Source organism: Pseudonaja textilis, chromosome 3 (assembly GCF_049901715.1).
Source record: "Pseudonaja textilis isolate UNSWEBS1 chromosome 3, rPseTex1.2, whole genome shotgun sequence".
Taxonomy (NCBI): domain Eukaryota; kingdom Metazoa; phylum Chordata; class Lepidosauria; order Squamata; family Elapidae; genus Pseudonaja; species Pseudonaja textilis.
The window spans coordinates 79,752,761-79,767,977 of record NC_141992.1 but is presented as its reverse complement, the minus strand read 5'-3'; the positions used below and the strand labels follow the sequence as shown (position 1 = coordinate 79,767,977).

The window sequence follows — 15,217 nt, the reverse complement described above, 5'->3', positions numbered from 1 at the left end:
ATGTTTATCCTTACAGACCTTTAAAAATGTATTAGGATTTTTTTTTCCTTCTGAAATTTTGATTTGTCACTGGATTGAAATAAAAATAAGCTTCTTATTAAAACGCTCTTACAGCATCAAATCCCATGCAATAAGAGAGTTAACAGTTGTAAACCCTGTCATGCCTGTGAGAAGCAGTGGAATTATCTTGTTATCAATTTAATAATGGAGTATTGAAGTAAATGATGTCATCCACTGACACCAGTAACACCGTGCTCCCCTGGGAAATTCAAGCCTGTGGAAACTGTCAATCTAGATGGATATGGACATATTAAACAATGTACTTTCAGTCCATAAATCTATTCTTTCAATGCTGCCTTACTAAAAAAAGATTCTGCATAGTGATAAAGACAAGTAATGTAGGATATCTTGACATTACTGACTTATAATCCTCTTCACTTTAAGATAGGACAATAAGAAATTCAGTACAAGGCCAGTATACAATTTAACCATTTTTACAGCAGGGCCAATATGTAGTAATTTAACTCTTACTAGCCTTATTTTATCCATAACTTGCATTAAAACTTAACATTCCACAAGAAAACCCGTATACAGGTAAATCTTTAATAATTGGCTGGTAAAATGATTGGCAGATACACTTTATGAGCAATTATTCATCCCTTTGTAGTTGGAATTAAAAATATACAATATACAATATAACCTCAAAAAGAAGCAAATAAATAAATATAAAAAGCAACCACTTTCTTGCAATCACTTTAAGATGACAAAAAATCAAACTGACATTAATATAAATTTGCATATTAGAATATCTGACATCACTTTGAAAGATGCAATCAGTATTAAAATAGATTCAGATTATTATACATTAATTGACAACTAAAGCCACTATAACTGAATTTATAAATTAGAAACCAAGAACAAATTTCATTAAGTTTTGTCGGGTCTAAAAAAAATAATGAATTCAGCAAATCAGAAAATAAGAGAAAAAACTTAAATGTCATAATTTGTAAAAATTAAATATAAATATTTATTTTAAATATTTTAAATATCAAAATAATATAAATACTTAGAACACTGATGTGGTTTTCTAACTTGAACAACATGTCTCTCAACAGTTATAAAATCATGAAAAAAAACACAAAAGAAAATAACACCAATAAAGAAAACTAAAACAATTAAATGGCAATTAGGACAAAGTTATAATCTATTTTACAACTGAGAATCTTACTTATCCAAACTCAGGAGCTCAATGAAAGAGATACCTTTAATGCCTAGGGTGAGATACAAAAGAATTTAAAAACATTAAAAAAAAATAACATAAAAACTATCTTTAAAATAATCTTTTTAAAAAAGATTAAATGATTCCTTGTAAGTTCTCTTTCATAAAGATAGATGTTTTATATACAAGGAAGAAGTGAACAATCTAGATTAATTCTTTTTCTTCTTCTTCAAATCCATAATATGAATAAAGTCCCATCAGGAGTTAAATATAATAAGCATATTCCATTTCTGAAAGTTGCCAGAAGCTCCTTTGGATGACTCAGAATTACTGTATTTAAATTTAAGGGAAAAAAAGAGCGCTGCAATTTCAAAGAGTCACCAGACTTTTCTCATTTAATTTTATTTATAATAATTTGGGATATATATTGAAGCAACTCATTTTTCTTTGTTCAGTTTGGAATCATAATATTACAATTTAGGGACAGGGGCAGAACGACTTGGTCAATTTTTTTTTTTTGCACTTTATGCTGCTTGTCCATATTGAGAGAAAACAGGGCTTTGTTATCAATTGTTTATTTTTAACAAAGCAAATATACTTCCAGCAAGCAAATAACCTCAAAGAGCAACATCTCTAAATGCAAGCGCACTGGCACTTGTTCACAGTGGGATGAGGACATAGAAACGAACAGGCAAAATCACAAAGGGTAAATAGAGATATTTCATTGAAGTGCAAGAAATGAGAAAGCTAATAATCCTGCAGTGCTATCATTCTTCTTGTGCTGTGTGTCTCAGGAATGTCAATGTAAAAGAGATTAAAGGATGTTGATTATAACTGATATTAAGATTAGGTATGGAGCTATCCCCCCCTCCCAGTCCCATCAATATTCAATTTTAAAAAATACTATCTTCCATTGGAATGGAATATTGCTTCCATTGAAATGAAAAGACCCAACAGTGGATTATGATAGAATAACAGAGGTGGAAGGGACCTTGGAGGTCTTCTATTCCAACCCCCTGCTCAAGGAAGAAACCCTATACCATTTCAGGCAAATCCCAGTTTTTTCTTAAAAGTCTCCAGTATTTGAGTACTCACAACTTCTGGAGACAAGTTTTTTCACATACATTTATTTTATAGAAAACTGCACAGAAGTGTTCATATTATGGAAAGAAGCATACAAATAGTTGCATATAAAAATTAAAAAAAATGGTTTTCTATTTTTAAAAAGTGCATATTTGACAGAAAGGACTTATTACTGAGTTCAAACTAAGTGAAACAGACCCAACTGAGGTTTATTTCTATATCACACACTATATCCTTCAAGTCGCCACTACCTCTAACTTTAAAGAAACCGAAATTAATACATTACCTAAAGCAAGAAGCAAATGAAAGAAGATGGAAACGTAAAATCTGAAAAATTGTGTTTGGTTTGCTAAATGAAGGTTAAAGAAGGTTGTGTTTTACCTTAAACTTGCAAACTTTGCTATTTCAGTTTACTGTACTTTTAGGTCCAATATTGCTATATAAAGAATAGAAGGGAAGAAGTTAATGTAAGAAGCTAAAAGAAAAAAAATGATATCATTGTGACAGTAACTTTTAAACCTTTTTCAGTTAACCATCATCATTCAATAAACTAATAAGAAATTCTAATGGGCTCCTGCTATTAATTCTGCCAGCCACAACCAGTTTTTCCCATTTTTAACAGGAGAAAGAGTTTACTTTTTAAAAATATTGCCTTGGTATGGTGGGAGCAGAAGAGGTCGAGAAACAATAAAAAACTAATAGAAAGTGCTTATATCTAGTTTTACAATATTTCAAACACATAAACTCTAACCTGCAGCAAAACCTTAACAACAGGGTACTGACATCTCATTGATTCTTAACACTATGAGTTGAAAAGCTAGATAGGGAAATGGAAAAACAATCCCTTGGATTTTACTCCTGGATTAGAGTTTTCCAGTTTTCCAGTTTTCCAGTTTAATGTTAAAATAAGGCAGATCAAAATCCTGTTCAACCCCCTCCAAAAAAACATCTAAACAAATCCCCGAAACTGTTATCATTTAAACATCTGATCGCTTTAATTCATTCCATTTCAAGTATTGCTATAAATTTGTAAGCAGCTCAGAAAGTTTATAGGTAAATCTGAAGAATTCCAATCATGTGTTCAGTATAGCTCTACACTGTTTGTTCCTAATACTTTACCATCCTCTGACCTTTCACAGGGGGACAGAAAAAAATTAATGACATGGCCAATGGTATTATCTCTGAATGGGGCAAGGGGTATAAATATCAGAGAGAAATGGGCAGCATATCATTCTTACAAGTATTATCATAAATCCTTCCACACATAAACTTAGCCCTAGTTTGTTTGCTCATACATCTGCAGGTTTTTAAAATGCATTTCAAAATTCAAGAAATTGCCTAAATTCAAGTCCTAATGTAATCAGTTAAGAAATAACAAGTATTCTCTAATTTCATTTTTTTTTTTTGCCTGAGGCAGGATGCGGGCAGTCATTTTCTCACTTTGAGGGAATAACTGGAATAGACGGTCATAACTATATTTGCACAGGAAATGTGTATTTTCAGAATTTTCCTACTTGTTAAAATATCATAAATGTTTTCTTCCTTTGGATCAAACTAACAGGCCAAAACATCAGAACTGAATATTGATATACCCTACTGCCTTTACCAAAGGGTGTACTGAAATTAAGTTCAACATCAAGAACTCTTGTAATATAAATATACAAATCAGAATATATCACATCTATATATTAATATATTCTGGGGATTGTAGTCAACACACCTTCACATTGCCAAGTTTGAGAAACAATGGAACAGACATTCCAGAAATACACCATACTACTACTACTCAGGAATAGTGTAAAAATAGTTGACTATCAGGAGCCCAGTCAGCTGATAAGTTCTGTCCCACTGCTCTAGTTATTTATCAAAACATGTATCTATCACAGCCCCAGTAAAGGAGAATGTTTAATGTACTTTGTGTTAGAGGAATTGGACAACTCACTGCACACTGTAGCCAACTCACTATGGCCAACTCCTCATGCACAACCCCACAGCCAATTTGCTATGGGATAACTTGCTATGGCCAATTTGCCAAGGGACCATTTACTGCGGGATAGTTCAACAAGTCAATTTAATAATTTAAAATAATTAAGAAATAATTTTAATTTTTGTCATTCACATTTCATTTTGTCCCTTCTTTGGCATCCTTTCTTTAATGATTCTATTCTACTGTTTGATATTAATGTAACTCTTATGTGGCAAGTTGGCCATTGTGAGTTGGCCAAAGCAAGTTGTCATAGACCCTTACTTAGAGCTGGTGATATTTCATGGGAGGGAAAGCATCAGGCACAAAGGATCATGGCCATATGCTAAATTTCAGCATATAAAACTTATTTAAGCCTATATATAAGAATCCAATAAATTAATGGTCAGCACTAAATTTGTGTTAGATAATGACCAGCGGAATTCAAGGAATCCCGGAACTGGATCTTGTGGTAACACAAGGATTCTAATGATGTGTTTAGTTCCACCCCAAAACTCCGCCTGCTTTTTATTTTTCTCTTTTTCAACTTGTCTTGTATTAGAACTGAGAATAGCTCAGGTAGTTGTTAAGACAGAATAGGGGTCAACAATACCTTTCTGATGCCTTAAGGCCAGGAAGAAAGCATTTCAACAGAATAATGAAGAAGATGGGTCTCTTCTCAATCATCTCTCTGTCCCTCCCGCCTAGTGTCTTAGATCTTCTTTAGTGGAATTGTGACCAAAACACCACAGGAAGTCCACCACTTGGACAGATTTCCACAGCTCATTTGCACTTAGTAGCTATTTTATGTCATACTATAACTACAGCCTATCAGCATCCAGGGTCTTTCATTGTTTCTCCCAACTTCTAAGTCTGTCACTTTTATTTCATGATATTCCATATGCCATTATCTCAAGAGCATTGGCAGCCTGAATTTTATCTTTTGTCATATAGTTAACAGTTTAGTCTGTCACAGATGTATTTAAAGTACAGCTTAAGCTACAAAATATAGCAGCATTGGGTTTTGGCCTGAAGAAGTTGGTGCTGTGATTTTAAAATAGGCATTTGTAGATCAATAGGTTCCTGCAACTAATATCAAAATAGGCAAATGATAGCAGAAGTACAGTACAGTTTATCTGAGACTGTAAAAACAGTAGGTAAAACAAGACCTAAGTCATGGAATCATGAGGCTGGAAGGGATCTTGAAAGTCTTCTAGTCTACCTCCTGTTCAAGGGAGGCTTCTTTATACCATTTCAGACAAATGGTTCTTCAATCTTTCCTTAAAAACCTCCAGTGATGAAGCACCCACAACTCTGAGAGGCAAGGTGTTTCATTGATTGATGATTGTTCTTATGGTCAGGAAATTCCTCCTTATTTCCAGGTTGAATCTCCCTCTGACCAGCTTCCACATATTGCTTTTTGTCCTGCCCTTAGGTGTTATGGAGAATAAATCAACACCCTCTTCCCTTTGACAGTCCTTCAAGAATTGGAAAACTGCTATCATGCCTCCCCTGAGCTTTTCTTCATTAGGCTAAACTTATCTAGTTCATTGTAGTATTTAGCTTCCATACTCCTTATTATTTCTGTTAATCTTCTCTGCACTCTTTCTAGGGTCTTGGCATCTTTTTTTGAATCATGGCAACCAGAACTGGATGCAGCATTCTAAGTGTGGCCTCACCAGTGCAGTGTAAAGCAGTACTATCACTTCGCATGATCTTGATGCTATCTAAGTGAATATATGGTGTTATTCCCAGTAGGCTACCTTATGCCATGGTAAAGTGGAATTCTTCTGAATCCTAGCTTATCAGGATCAAACAAGCATGCAGGTGCATCCTGCCTAAACTTGGTATGAGCACACATACAAAAATGCTGCAGTGTAATATATAATTATAATTTGCTATAGTAGTGTCTACACTGCCACAACCCATTGTTCTTTATTTTTGCAGGTGTTCTTTCTCGTCTTCTATTGCATTTCATAACATATAGCATATACAACACTCTAGGAGGAAAACAGTTTCGTATTCTAAAATAAGAACATACAAAGATATTTTTTATGTAGTCAGACTATTCATTTAACTTGCCAGTATTATCTACACTGATTGGTTTTCTCCATTACTCCATTCCTATTAGGAGAGGCTGAATGAACTAGAATCCTTCCTTTATACGCTAGCCTTCTTTTTCAATTAGTAAATTTTAGATCAAGAAACTATGTGAATGAAATCCTCAAGAATTTAAAACTAAGCTTTAATAAAACAAAAAAGTTTACCATATATAATCAAGGTGACTTAATCCCAGAAAAAAATACAAAGCCCAATAATTTCATCAATAACATTATATTCCTTACACCTTATCCAATTTGTAGGGAAAGTTAACCATTGAATTACTTTTATGACTTCCCTTGTGCCTAGTCCGTGAGATTCTTCTATAAAGAAAAAAAAAAGCAACAGATACTTTCTCAGATCACCGCATCAGTCCTCAATAAACTATACCATCGGACAAAGTTGGTGAGTTGGTGAGATATAAGAATATGAATTATTTAATACACTTGTCATTTAAAAAAAGACATTTTATGACAAAACTTGAGACTCAAGGAAATGCTTAATAGCTTTAAGTACAAAATCATAAGATGATGTTTTGCTATAAAACAAACATTTAAAGCAATTTTTATTTCATGAAATTAAAATTGCATGCCTTATACTGCGCTAAGGGTATTAGGGAAAGTGTTATCATAGCCATGTTAAAAAAGAGAGTTAATGTTTTGTTATCCAACTAAATTTAACTTTCAACTGTTATGTTTGAATCCAAATGTGTGTGTTACTCTGAGACAAATGCACACATTAAATATAACAGAAGTATTTGATTGAATTTAAGGAAGAACAGTTAAAAATTGGAAATATGAATTTATTTCTAAAGTGATTAAAAGGTATACATTTTGTTTAAATTGAGCAAGTTCTAGAGCACCACTAATTCTGCCATTTCTACTTTACGTGACTCTCTAGACTTAACTTAAAGGAATCAGCATACTTTTAACTGTTACTATGTCACAGCGTTATTCCAGAGCTAGCAGAAAAGAAAAGGGAACAGTCCATAGATAAGCTGGTTCCAATTTAAAAGTCTGCATGTAAGTTCTATTATTTTACTAAAATAAGTCTAGAAAAATAGCCTTGAACATTCAAACCATTGCTGTTCTATATACTCTAATGTTTTTCTCTCATTACTGTTAGGTGGACAAATCTTTACTAACAGCACTTACATATTTTTCTCTTGGTTTTTTTTCTCTTTTTAACTCTACATAACACTAATTCTTTACTTCAATTTTCTATAAGCCAGTGAGCTGAGGGACAGAATATTTATTTTGGATTAATGATGGGATACGAACATTTGATCACCTAAGGCACAAACCATGAGTTGTAACCTCAGCAGGACTTTGATTTGTAGGAAATCAAAAAATAAATGTACCCAGGTTGTCATTGTTTTAAAATGAAATGAAATCACGATAGAAAGATATTTTTGCTGAACTGAATCATTTTAATTCATTAAAAGTTTATACTGCTTATATTTTAGGAGAATGAATGTTCCTTTTTTTTCTTTTACAGAGTGAACCTACATACTCATTTATTTAGGAGAAAGTCCCAAGGTTGAAATGGACCATTTCTGAGCAAATGTGCATTACATTGTGCTGTTAATGTTCAGAATAATCTCTTAGGCTATAATCCTATATCCGTATAATTGAAGCTATATGGATCCCACTGAACCCAATTGGACTTACTTCGGAACAGTCCTGAATAAGAAAACAATAAGCAGAATGGAAGTCTGTATGAAAATAAAGTTATTGTTGTTTTTAGCAAAATCAATCGGATGGAAATGTATTAATGTTCTTAGGACACAGATGTACAAAAGACCACAGGTACATCCAGCACTTTTACACAATAGGTAATGAAATCATTTCAGGAGAAAAAAAAATGCTGAGCTGTAATGTAGTACAGTTTCTTTCTTACAAGCAAATCTTCTTGTATTCCTTTATATAGGATTTTTCAGCACAAGCATTAGCCTAATTGTTAAGACCTTGTGATGTAAGTACTCAAGCTATTTCCAGCCATTAAGGATTTATTTTTCTCAATAATCAAAAGAAGCTCTCAATTCATTTTCTGGAAGAAGCCTGGTAGAATGTTTCAAAAATGGCTTTCATTTTCTTCTTTTTTTTTACACTTGGAGGCAATGTGTTTCAAGATGTGCTTATAGTTATCATAAAACTGTGAAATGTGTTCCCATCCAATACGACCAACATCTTGTGCTCTAAGTAAATAGTACTTTACACTGAAAATATAAATCTCCAATATGCCCTACTGTTCTTTGTATAAAAAGATCTTTGAACATAAACAGACGATTCAGAAGACTGCAGTCTTGTAACTTGAGGTAAACTCATAGGAACTTTATGGAATGGAACTCTTGAACCTTCTTTTCTTTCTCTCAAGACCTTATCACACATATATACTATTTTCTGAGGAAAACAAATTATGGCACATTTTTTTTTTGTTTCTCTAGCAGTTTGTGCACTATGAGAAAGAATGGCTAAGATACCCTAAGATGTAAAATAAAATACCCTAAGATGAAAAACATAATGCCTCTGATCTATAACATGCAGGATATCATCCAAATAAATACATCATAATTGAGTCATAAATGGGCTTGTTCCTGTAAAGTGAATTTCAGAAAAGTATGCAATCTTTCTAATTTATAATATTCAGGAATCCAAAAACATACTAGTTCATTTGCTGTTTTGTGACTGTGAACGCTCACTCCCTATTGCAAAGTTCTGTTTTCATACATGTAACATACAGTCTACATTATATTACAAAAATATATATTTAAATGTTTATATTTCTAAATGCATTTTTCTCCAAATACCTATTTTAAATGATGTTGGCATATCTTTTCGGGCAAGAACTAAACTAGAAAAGTTGGGGGGAAAAAGAATAATGGTATTCTGATTTATATGAAGACTAAATATAATGCCAACCTCAAATATCTGTAGTGGTAACCAACACCAAATCTATATGTCAGCTTAAAAAGTAGTTCTTGTTGTATTGGCTAGTTAATTTGTTTAGAACAAGATTAGTTATTTTTAGAACTAAGGATTTAACTAAGTAAATGAATCAGTTTAGTTTTCTCTTATGTGATGACATCTGCAAGATTTTTATCCTTTTATCAAGATCTGAGATATTACAACATTTCTTTTGTCAGTCTGATTTTCACTTGCATCGACTGTTCATGGATACAATTGACAACCAATTCTTTTTTATTTTCATTCTGTTAGGAAAAATTCATGAATACTTGGGGAAAAAAATCTAACCAAATAAACTTCACAATTCCAAATGACTATATAGGTCAAAATTCTTGTTGAATTGATCTTGCTTATTTTATCTTTTTTCCCCTTTTCTTAAATCTTTGTGTGGGTGTGTATGCAATATCCAATGGAGACTTCAATATTACGTAACTAGCTCAAGCTCAAAACCTTCATTGTACAAGAAATACTTTGATGAAACTGCAGCAGTTTCTTTTTTCTTGTATTATGTACTGTTTTATATGGTGTCAAATAATTTTATGCTTGTTATATCAATATCCTAAATTGTAATTAACACTGATATTTATTTCTCTTCTTTATTTCTAACACTATTAGTTAACAAAACAATATGTCAATAATTTTAATACTGTGCAGATATCATTATATCAAAACAATATAATATATTGAGATTTGCCTCATAGTAATATTTATGGATAGTACTTTACCCGTTTATGTATGTGGGTGATTTTTCATACTAGTAATCAGATGGTTTTTCCCCTTTTGCAATATTTTATGAATGCTTACATGCAAATCATTCAACAGTGTCAAAACAAAATAAAAACATCCTGAAGGAACCATATATGTAATTACATTAAATCTGCTTTTTTTTCCCAATGCTTTATCCATGTAAACATTGTAATATCCATGTAAATATTTATGTAGGAGAAGAAAAGAAAGAATTAGGTATTTAAAACAAAAATGAAATGAAACCAGGGTTTAACCCCTGCAGAAAATAAATTGATCATTTATTTTGATTTAGTGTTGTTCAGTTCAATTTCTGTCATGGTTCTCTGAAATTCAAACATAATGCAGCTAAAATTTGAATAATGTTAATATAAACCCCTTTGATTCCAGAGTTCAACCAAAAGAACTGACAACTACTTTAACAGTAACAAAGGCTTTAATTCCTAAACATATTAATTTTTGAATTCAGCCTTTAAACTGCTGCATTACAATGCAAAAGCAAATATATTTTCTTCTTTTTAATATTTACAATAATAAAATTATTTACTTTACTGTAATCACTAGCTAATAATTCTTGTGTATTTTTAAATCTGCTTTCTTCTTGTTTCTGCCAAAATGTCATTCTTCATTCATGGTTTTCACTCAGTCAGGTTTTAGAAAGAACATTTTGTTTTTGTTGTTGCTGAATATAGTATAATATAACTTGTACTATCAGTTTCTCAAAGGAAGGCATCAAAAATGGGGATTTGGATAAAATTATTTCTGCAAGCCCTATTTACCTCCAGCACTTTATAACACAGAACAAAAAATCTACCCTTCTTTAGAGACAGATTTATCTCTCTAATAATGAGTGTTTTGGAATAAATTTCATGGCTACACTGAAGTACAGTACATGTATAAGTATTTACCTCATGATAAGCATTGCATCTGTAAACAAAAGCTAGAAAAAGGGACAGTTCTGTGCTACTGTCAGAGTAATTTGAGCAGATGCTTTGTTTCTCACAGTATATAAACATTTTCTTTATCCTCCTTCACGTTTGGTCAAACATATTCACAGAATTTTAAAAACAGAAAATACTGAAAGTTCTAATTATCAGAAGAGTGAATGAATAAATATATGCCCCATGGTTGCAATTGCTTTTCAAACGACTTCCAATTTTCTAAAAAAATGTATTGATTATCTCTACTTGACACATTAATTTCTTTGTAGTTCATTCTGACTTACTTTGTCAGGGAAGTCTGACTTCAGTTCAGTAATACTCCTGCACCAATAGGCTGCTGTTTTCTCACTTATGAGCTCAATGTTCAAGAAGGAACCTTGACCTGGACCATACATGGGACCTGTGGTAGTTCCACGTATTATCCTTGGAGAAACATTTGTTACAATGTCCTGTGAAAACAGTAAAAAATAAAAATTAGCAATTCAAATTAAGCAAAGAAAAAAATATTTCTACTTCTTAATTCTGAAACTTTTCCCTCTAGGAATGCACACAGGTAGTCCTTGCTTAATGATTTGTTCAGCAACCCAAATTATGATGGCGCTGATTGAATGATATTTATGCCCGGTCTCAAAGTTATGGCTGCGGCAGTGTCCAAATCAAAACTGGGCACTTGGCAGACCTCCCACATTTATGACCACAGGTGAGCTTCAATTTCCTCCCACTCACCTGACTTCCCCATACCTATACCCTTTTGGTTGCCTTGCACGCTACTGCCCTGTAATAGAATGTACAGCTGAAGATGGAATAGAGGGAGAAGCAATTGGCAGTAGCACTGCGGCTTCCCATGGAGGAGTCAGCACATTCCACAGAAGGCCCAAGATCAGAGACTGCATAGTTCTGTACTAGATGGTAGGGGGAGGAAAAGTTTCAGGATAGTCCCACCTTAGAATCTCACATCTATTATGTATCTATTAGGTTAGCCGCTTATAACTTTAGTCTTTCAAGATTAAACTGGAAGAGCCCATAAAGATTTGGACTCAAATGGATCTCACTGTGGCATCTTTGGGCTTAGGCCTGGCATGCTCTGGCTACACCTGTTGTTCTCTCTCACTTTCCTGCTACTCTTGCTATGCTGCATTCCAATTATGTCAGCCACTCTGCAGTCTTGCTACCCCTGCTGCTTTGTGCTCCACCACCTAACAGCTCCATTGCTTAACAATGTAAATTCCAGTCCCAATTAGGGTCATTAGAGGAAGACTTTCTGTATTTTATACTGGGTTCTTTTATTATTTTTATGAATGATAACTACTATCATTCTACTACTTCTAATAATAATAATCAATTAATATGTTGATTACAAAACCAGCAAGCACACATTACCTAAACTATCTCCTTGTAAAAATCAAGTTTTCAGGAAGGGGGAAATGGTTTATTTTCTATTCTTGGACAGGAACCCTGGTAGTACAAAGAGAGTTGCTAAATACTTATTGGCTACTATTGTCATAAAAAAGCTTAAAGTAACCTAAATTGTGATGATGACATGAAGGAATCTTTTATTTTATTATTTTTATTTCATTTGATATATTTTTTGCTTTGCTTTAAAAAAAGCAAGTTTTTGCTTTGCTTTATTTCATTCAGGTGGTGGTTGTTACTTTTAAAGCCCTCTATGGCATGGGTCAAGGTTATCTGAGGAGCTGTCTCTCCCTGATGTGACTAGCCCGTCCCACTTGTGCCCGCAGAAGAGGCCTGCTATAGATCCCATCTGCTAAAAAATGGAAACAGGCTGGGTCAAGGAGATGAACCTTTTCTCCTGTGGCCAGAACATTCTACCACTGGAGGTGAGAACTTTCTCCTCCCTTTTGGCTTTCCAGAAGAGTATCAAAACCTGGCTTTGCCAGCTGTTCTGAGGTTCTCTGGTGCTGGGTGACGGAATTACAAGACCTCATCCCATCCTGTCAGGCACTTAGCTCTCTTAGTTCAGTTTTAGAATAGTTCTTAATAATATTTTAACTCTATATTATTTTAATCTTTCAACCAGTGGTGGGATTTAAATTTTTTTACTACTAGTTCTGTGGGCGTGGTTTGGTGGGCGTGGCAGGGGAAGCATACTGTAAAATCTCCAGTCAAGAGGTGGCATTTGCTGGTTCTCTGAACTATTCAAAATTTCCGCAATAGGTTCTCCAGAACTGGTCAGAACTTGCTGAATACCACCTCTGCTTTCAATTATCTTTTGCTATTATAATCTGTAAGTCATCCAGAGTCACCTTGTAGGGGAGGTGAATGGCATAATAAACAAACAAATAAATAAACAAATAAATCTTTGTTTACTTCTTATATATGTCTACATTGTATTTTAATGTTCTTGCTATATTTGAACCTGATTTAAATTTTAGCTTCATTCATGATTACTAAATATGAGTGAATAAATAATACATTCAGGCAGAATTCCCTCAGTAGATAAACTCTAATGTTCAAATGCAAACATTCAGTTTGGTGGCAGACAACTATTCTTGTACTGTTCACTAAATACAGTCTACATTAGAAGTGAGAAGCAGGATTTGTAGACAATAGGCAATCCCTTTAGGCAAATTTCAGCCCTTATGTTTCTTTAAAAACTGTATATTATGTCTAAATAGAAAATATAATCCATAAGCATTCTGATTATTTTATTCATGCAGCTTTTTGAATAAAAATGTTGCATGATCATTTCATTCAATAAGAAAGATTTAAAGGATATTTCAGATTTAAATTTGTAAATAATCATTAACATTATTGTGTTGTTTGGAAACATCACCTACACTGAAAATCATTTGTAGAAGTATGTAAATTTACAGATTTAAAATGAAAACAATTTTAGGTAAAGGCCATTTGGTTAAGGATTTCGTAGAGGTATTCGGTTAAGTATCCCTACTCACAATCTTGTCACTTCTGGAGCGATAACATGAACCCCCATTAGTATATGGCAATTAAGATCAATTTACATATTTTAATTAAGATCCATCCCACATAAAACAATTAGGGTAATAGGCATACTAACTGATTTCATAACATTTGGACGTTTTTCCAACTAGATAGACAGGAAACGTTAATTAGCATTAATTAGTGCTGATCTGCATATGTTTGATAAGGCATACCCTCACTACAAATGATTATTTATTCCTGAATCTGCCAAGTGCTACCACAGCAGAAAATAAAGGAACTTCCTTCATATTGTATGTAAATGTCTGGTAATTTTTACTTGTTTTTCTATTTGGACTATATATTATGAAATAAATGAGTAGAAATGAATATACAAATATATACATCCATATATAGAGAAAACATACTAATTAATGTGCAGCAGTTAATAGGCACTGATGACATTTCCATAATAACTGTGAAAATGATGCTGTTTAGAACCTTTTCTATTACATTTTGTCTTTATATCCTGATACTACAAATCAGTATAATTTTCAGATAATTTTTTTGGCAATCTTTAAAGATGAGGATACTGTAATATATTTAGAAAAATATAGCATTTGTCAGTGTCTCTTCCCACTGAAATAACAACATCAGCAACAACAACAACAATAACATTTGCAAAAAATTATACTTGCCTGCAAGTTAAGAATTGGTGGGACTACAGATGAATAGAATATTCTAGAAAAATAATACAGAATATAGAAAAAAGAAGATGAAAACTAGTTCTTGGACAAAGAACCTGCCCCATAGCACCCCAGATTTAACAATTATCAATAGAAAAGACAATGAAGTCTGGATAATGGATGTGGCAGCATCTGGAGATAGCAGAAGAGAAGAGAAAGAACTGGAAGAAAATACAAAGACCTGCAAATAGAAGTAGAATGACTGTGGCAAGAAAGCAAAGGTAGTACTAATAGTAATAGGTGCTTGGAGTGCAATCCCAAAATAAGAGGAACATTATTTGAATTGACAAAATCACCAACAGCCAACTGCAAAAGATAGATTTACTACAAACAGTTTACATCTTACAATGATGCCTTTAACATTACGAAACAACAGGTTTGGATACTTACAGAACAATAGATTTGAAATGCTATGTTACTTACTTACTTACTTACTTACTTACTTACTTACTTACTTACTTACTTACTTAACTTTTAATCCTGATACTGGGCTAATAGGAGGACTGGCTTCTTCAGCTTTACACAATATACTTCTCTCTATATTTAAGTGAGTATTT

General features: G+C 33.0%; 1 protein-coding gene across 4 annotated transcripts in view; it reads right to left on the bottom strand.

Moving 5' to 3' along the window:
* Positions 1 to 15,217, bottom strand: part of DPYD (dihydropyrimidine dehydrogenase) — a 641,531-nt gene that overhangs the window by 234,416 nt on the left and 391,898 nt on the right. For all 4 annotated transcript variants that reach the window (XM_087930179.1, XM_087930180.1, XM_087930177.1 and 1 more), the window contains one exon: positions 11,301 to 11,465. In XM_087930179.1, the coding sequence (XP_087786305.1) occupies positions 11,301 to 11,465 (165 nt within the window). The remainder of the gene's footprint in view (positions 1 to 11,300; positions 11,466 to 15,217) is intronic.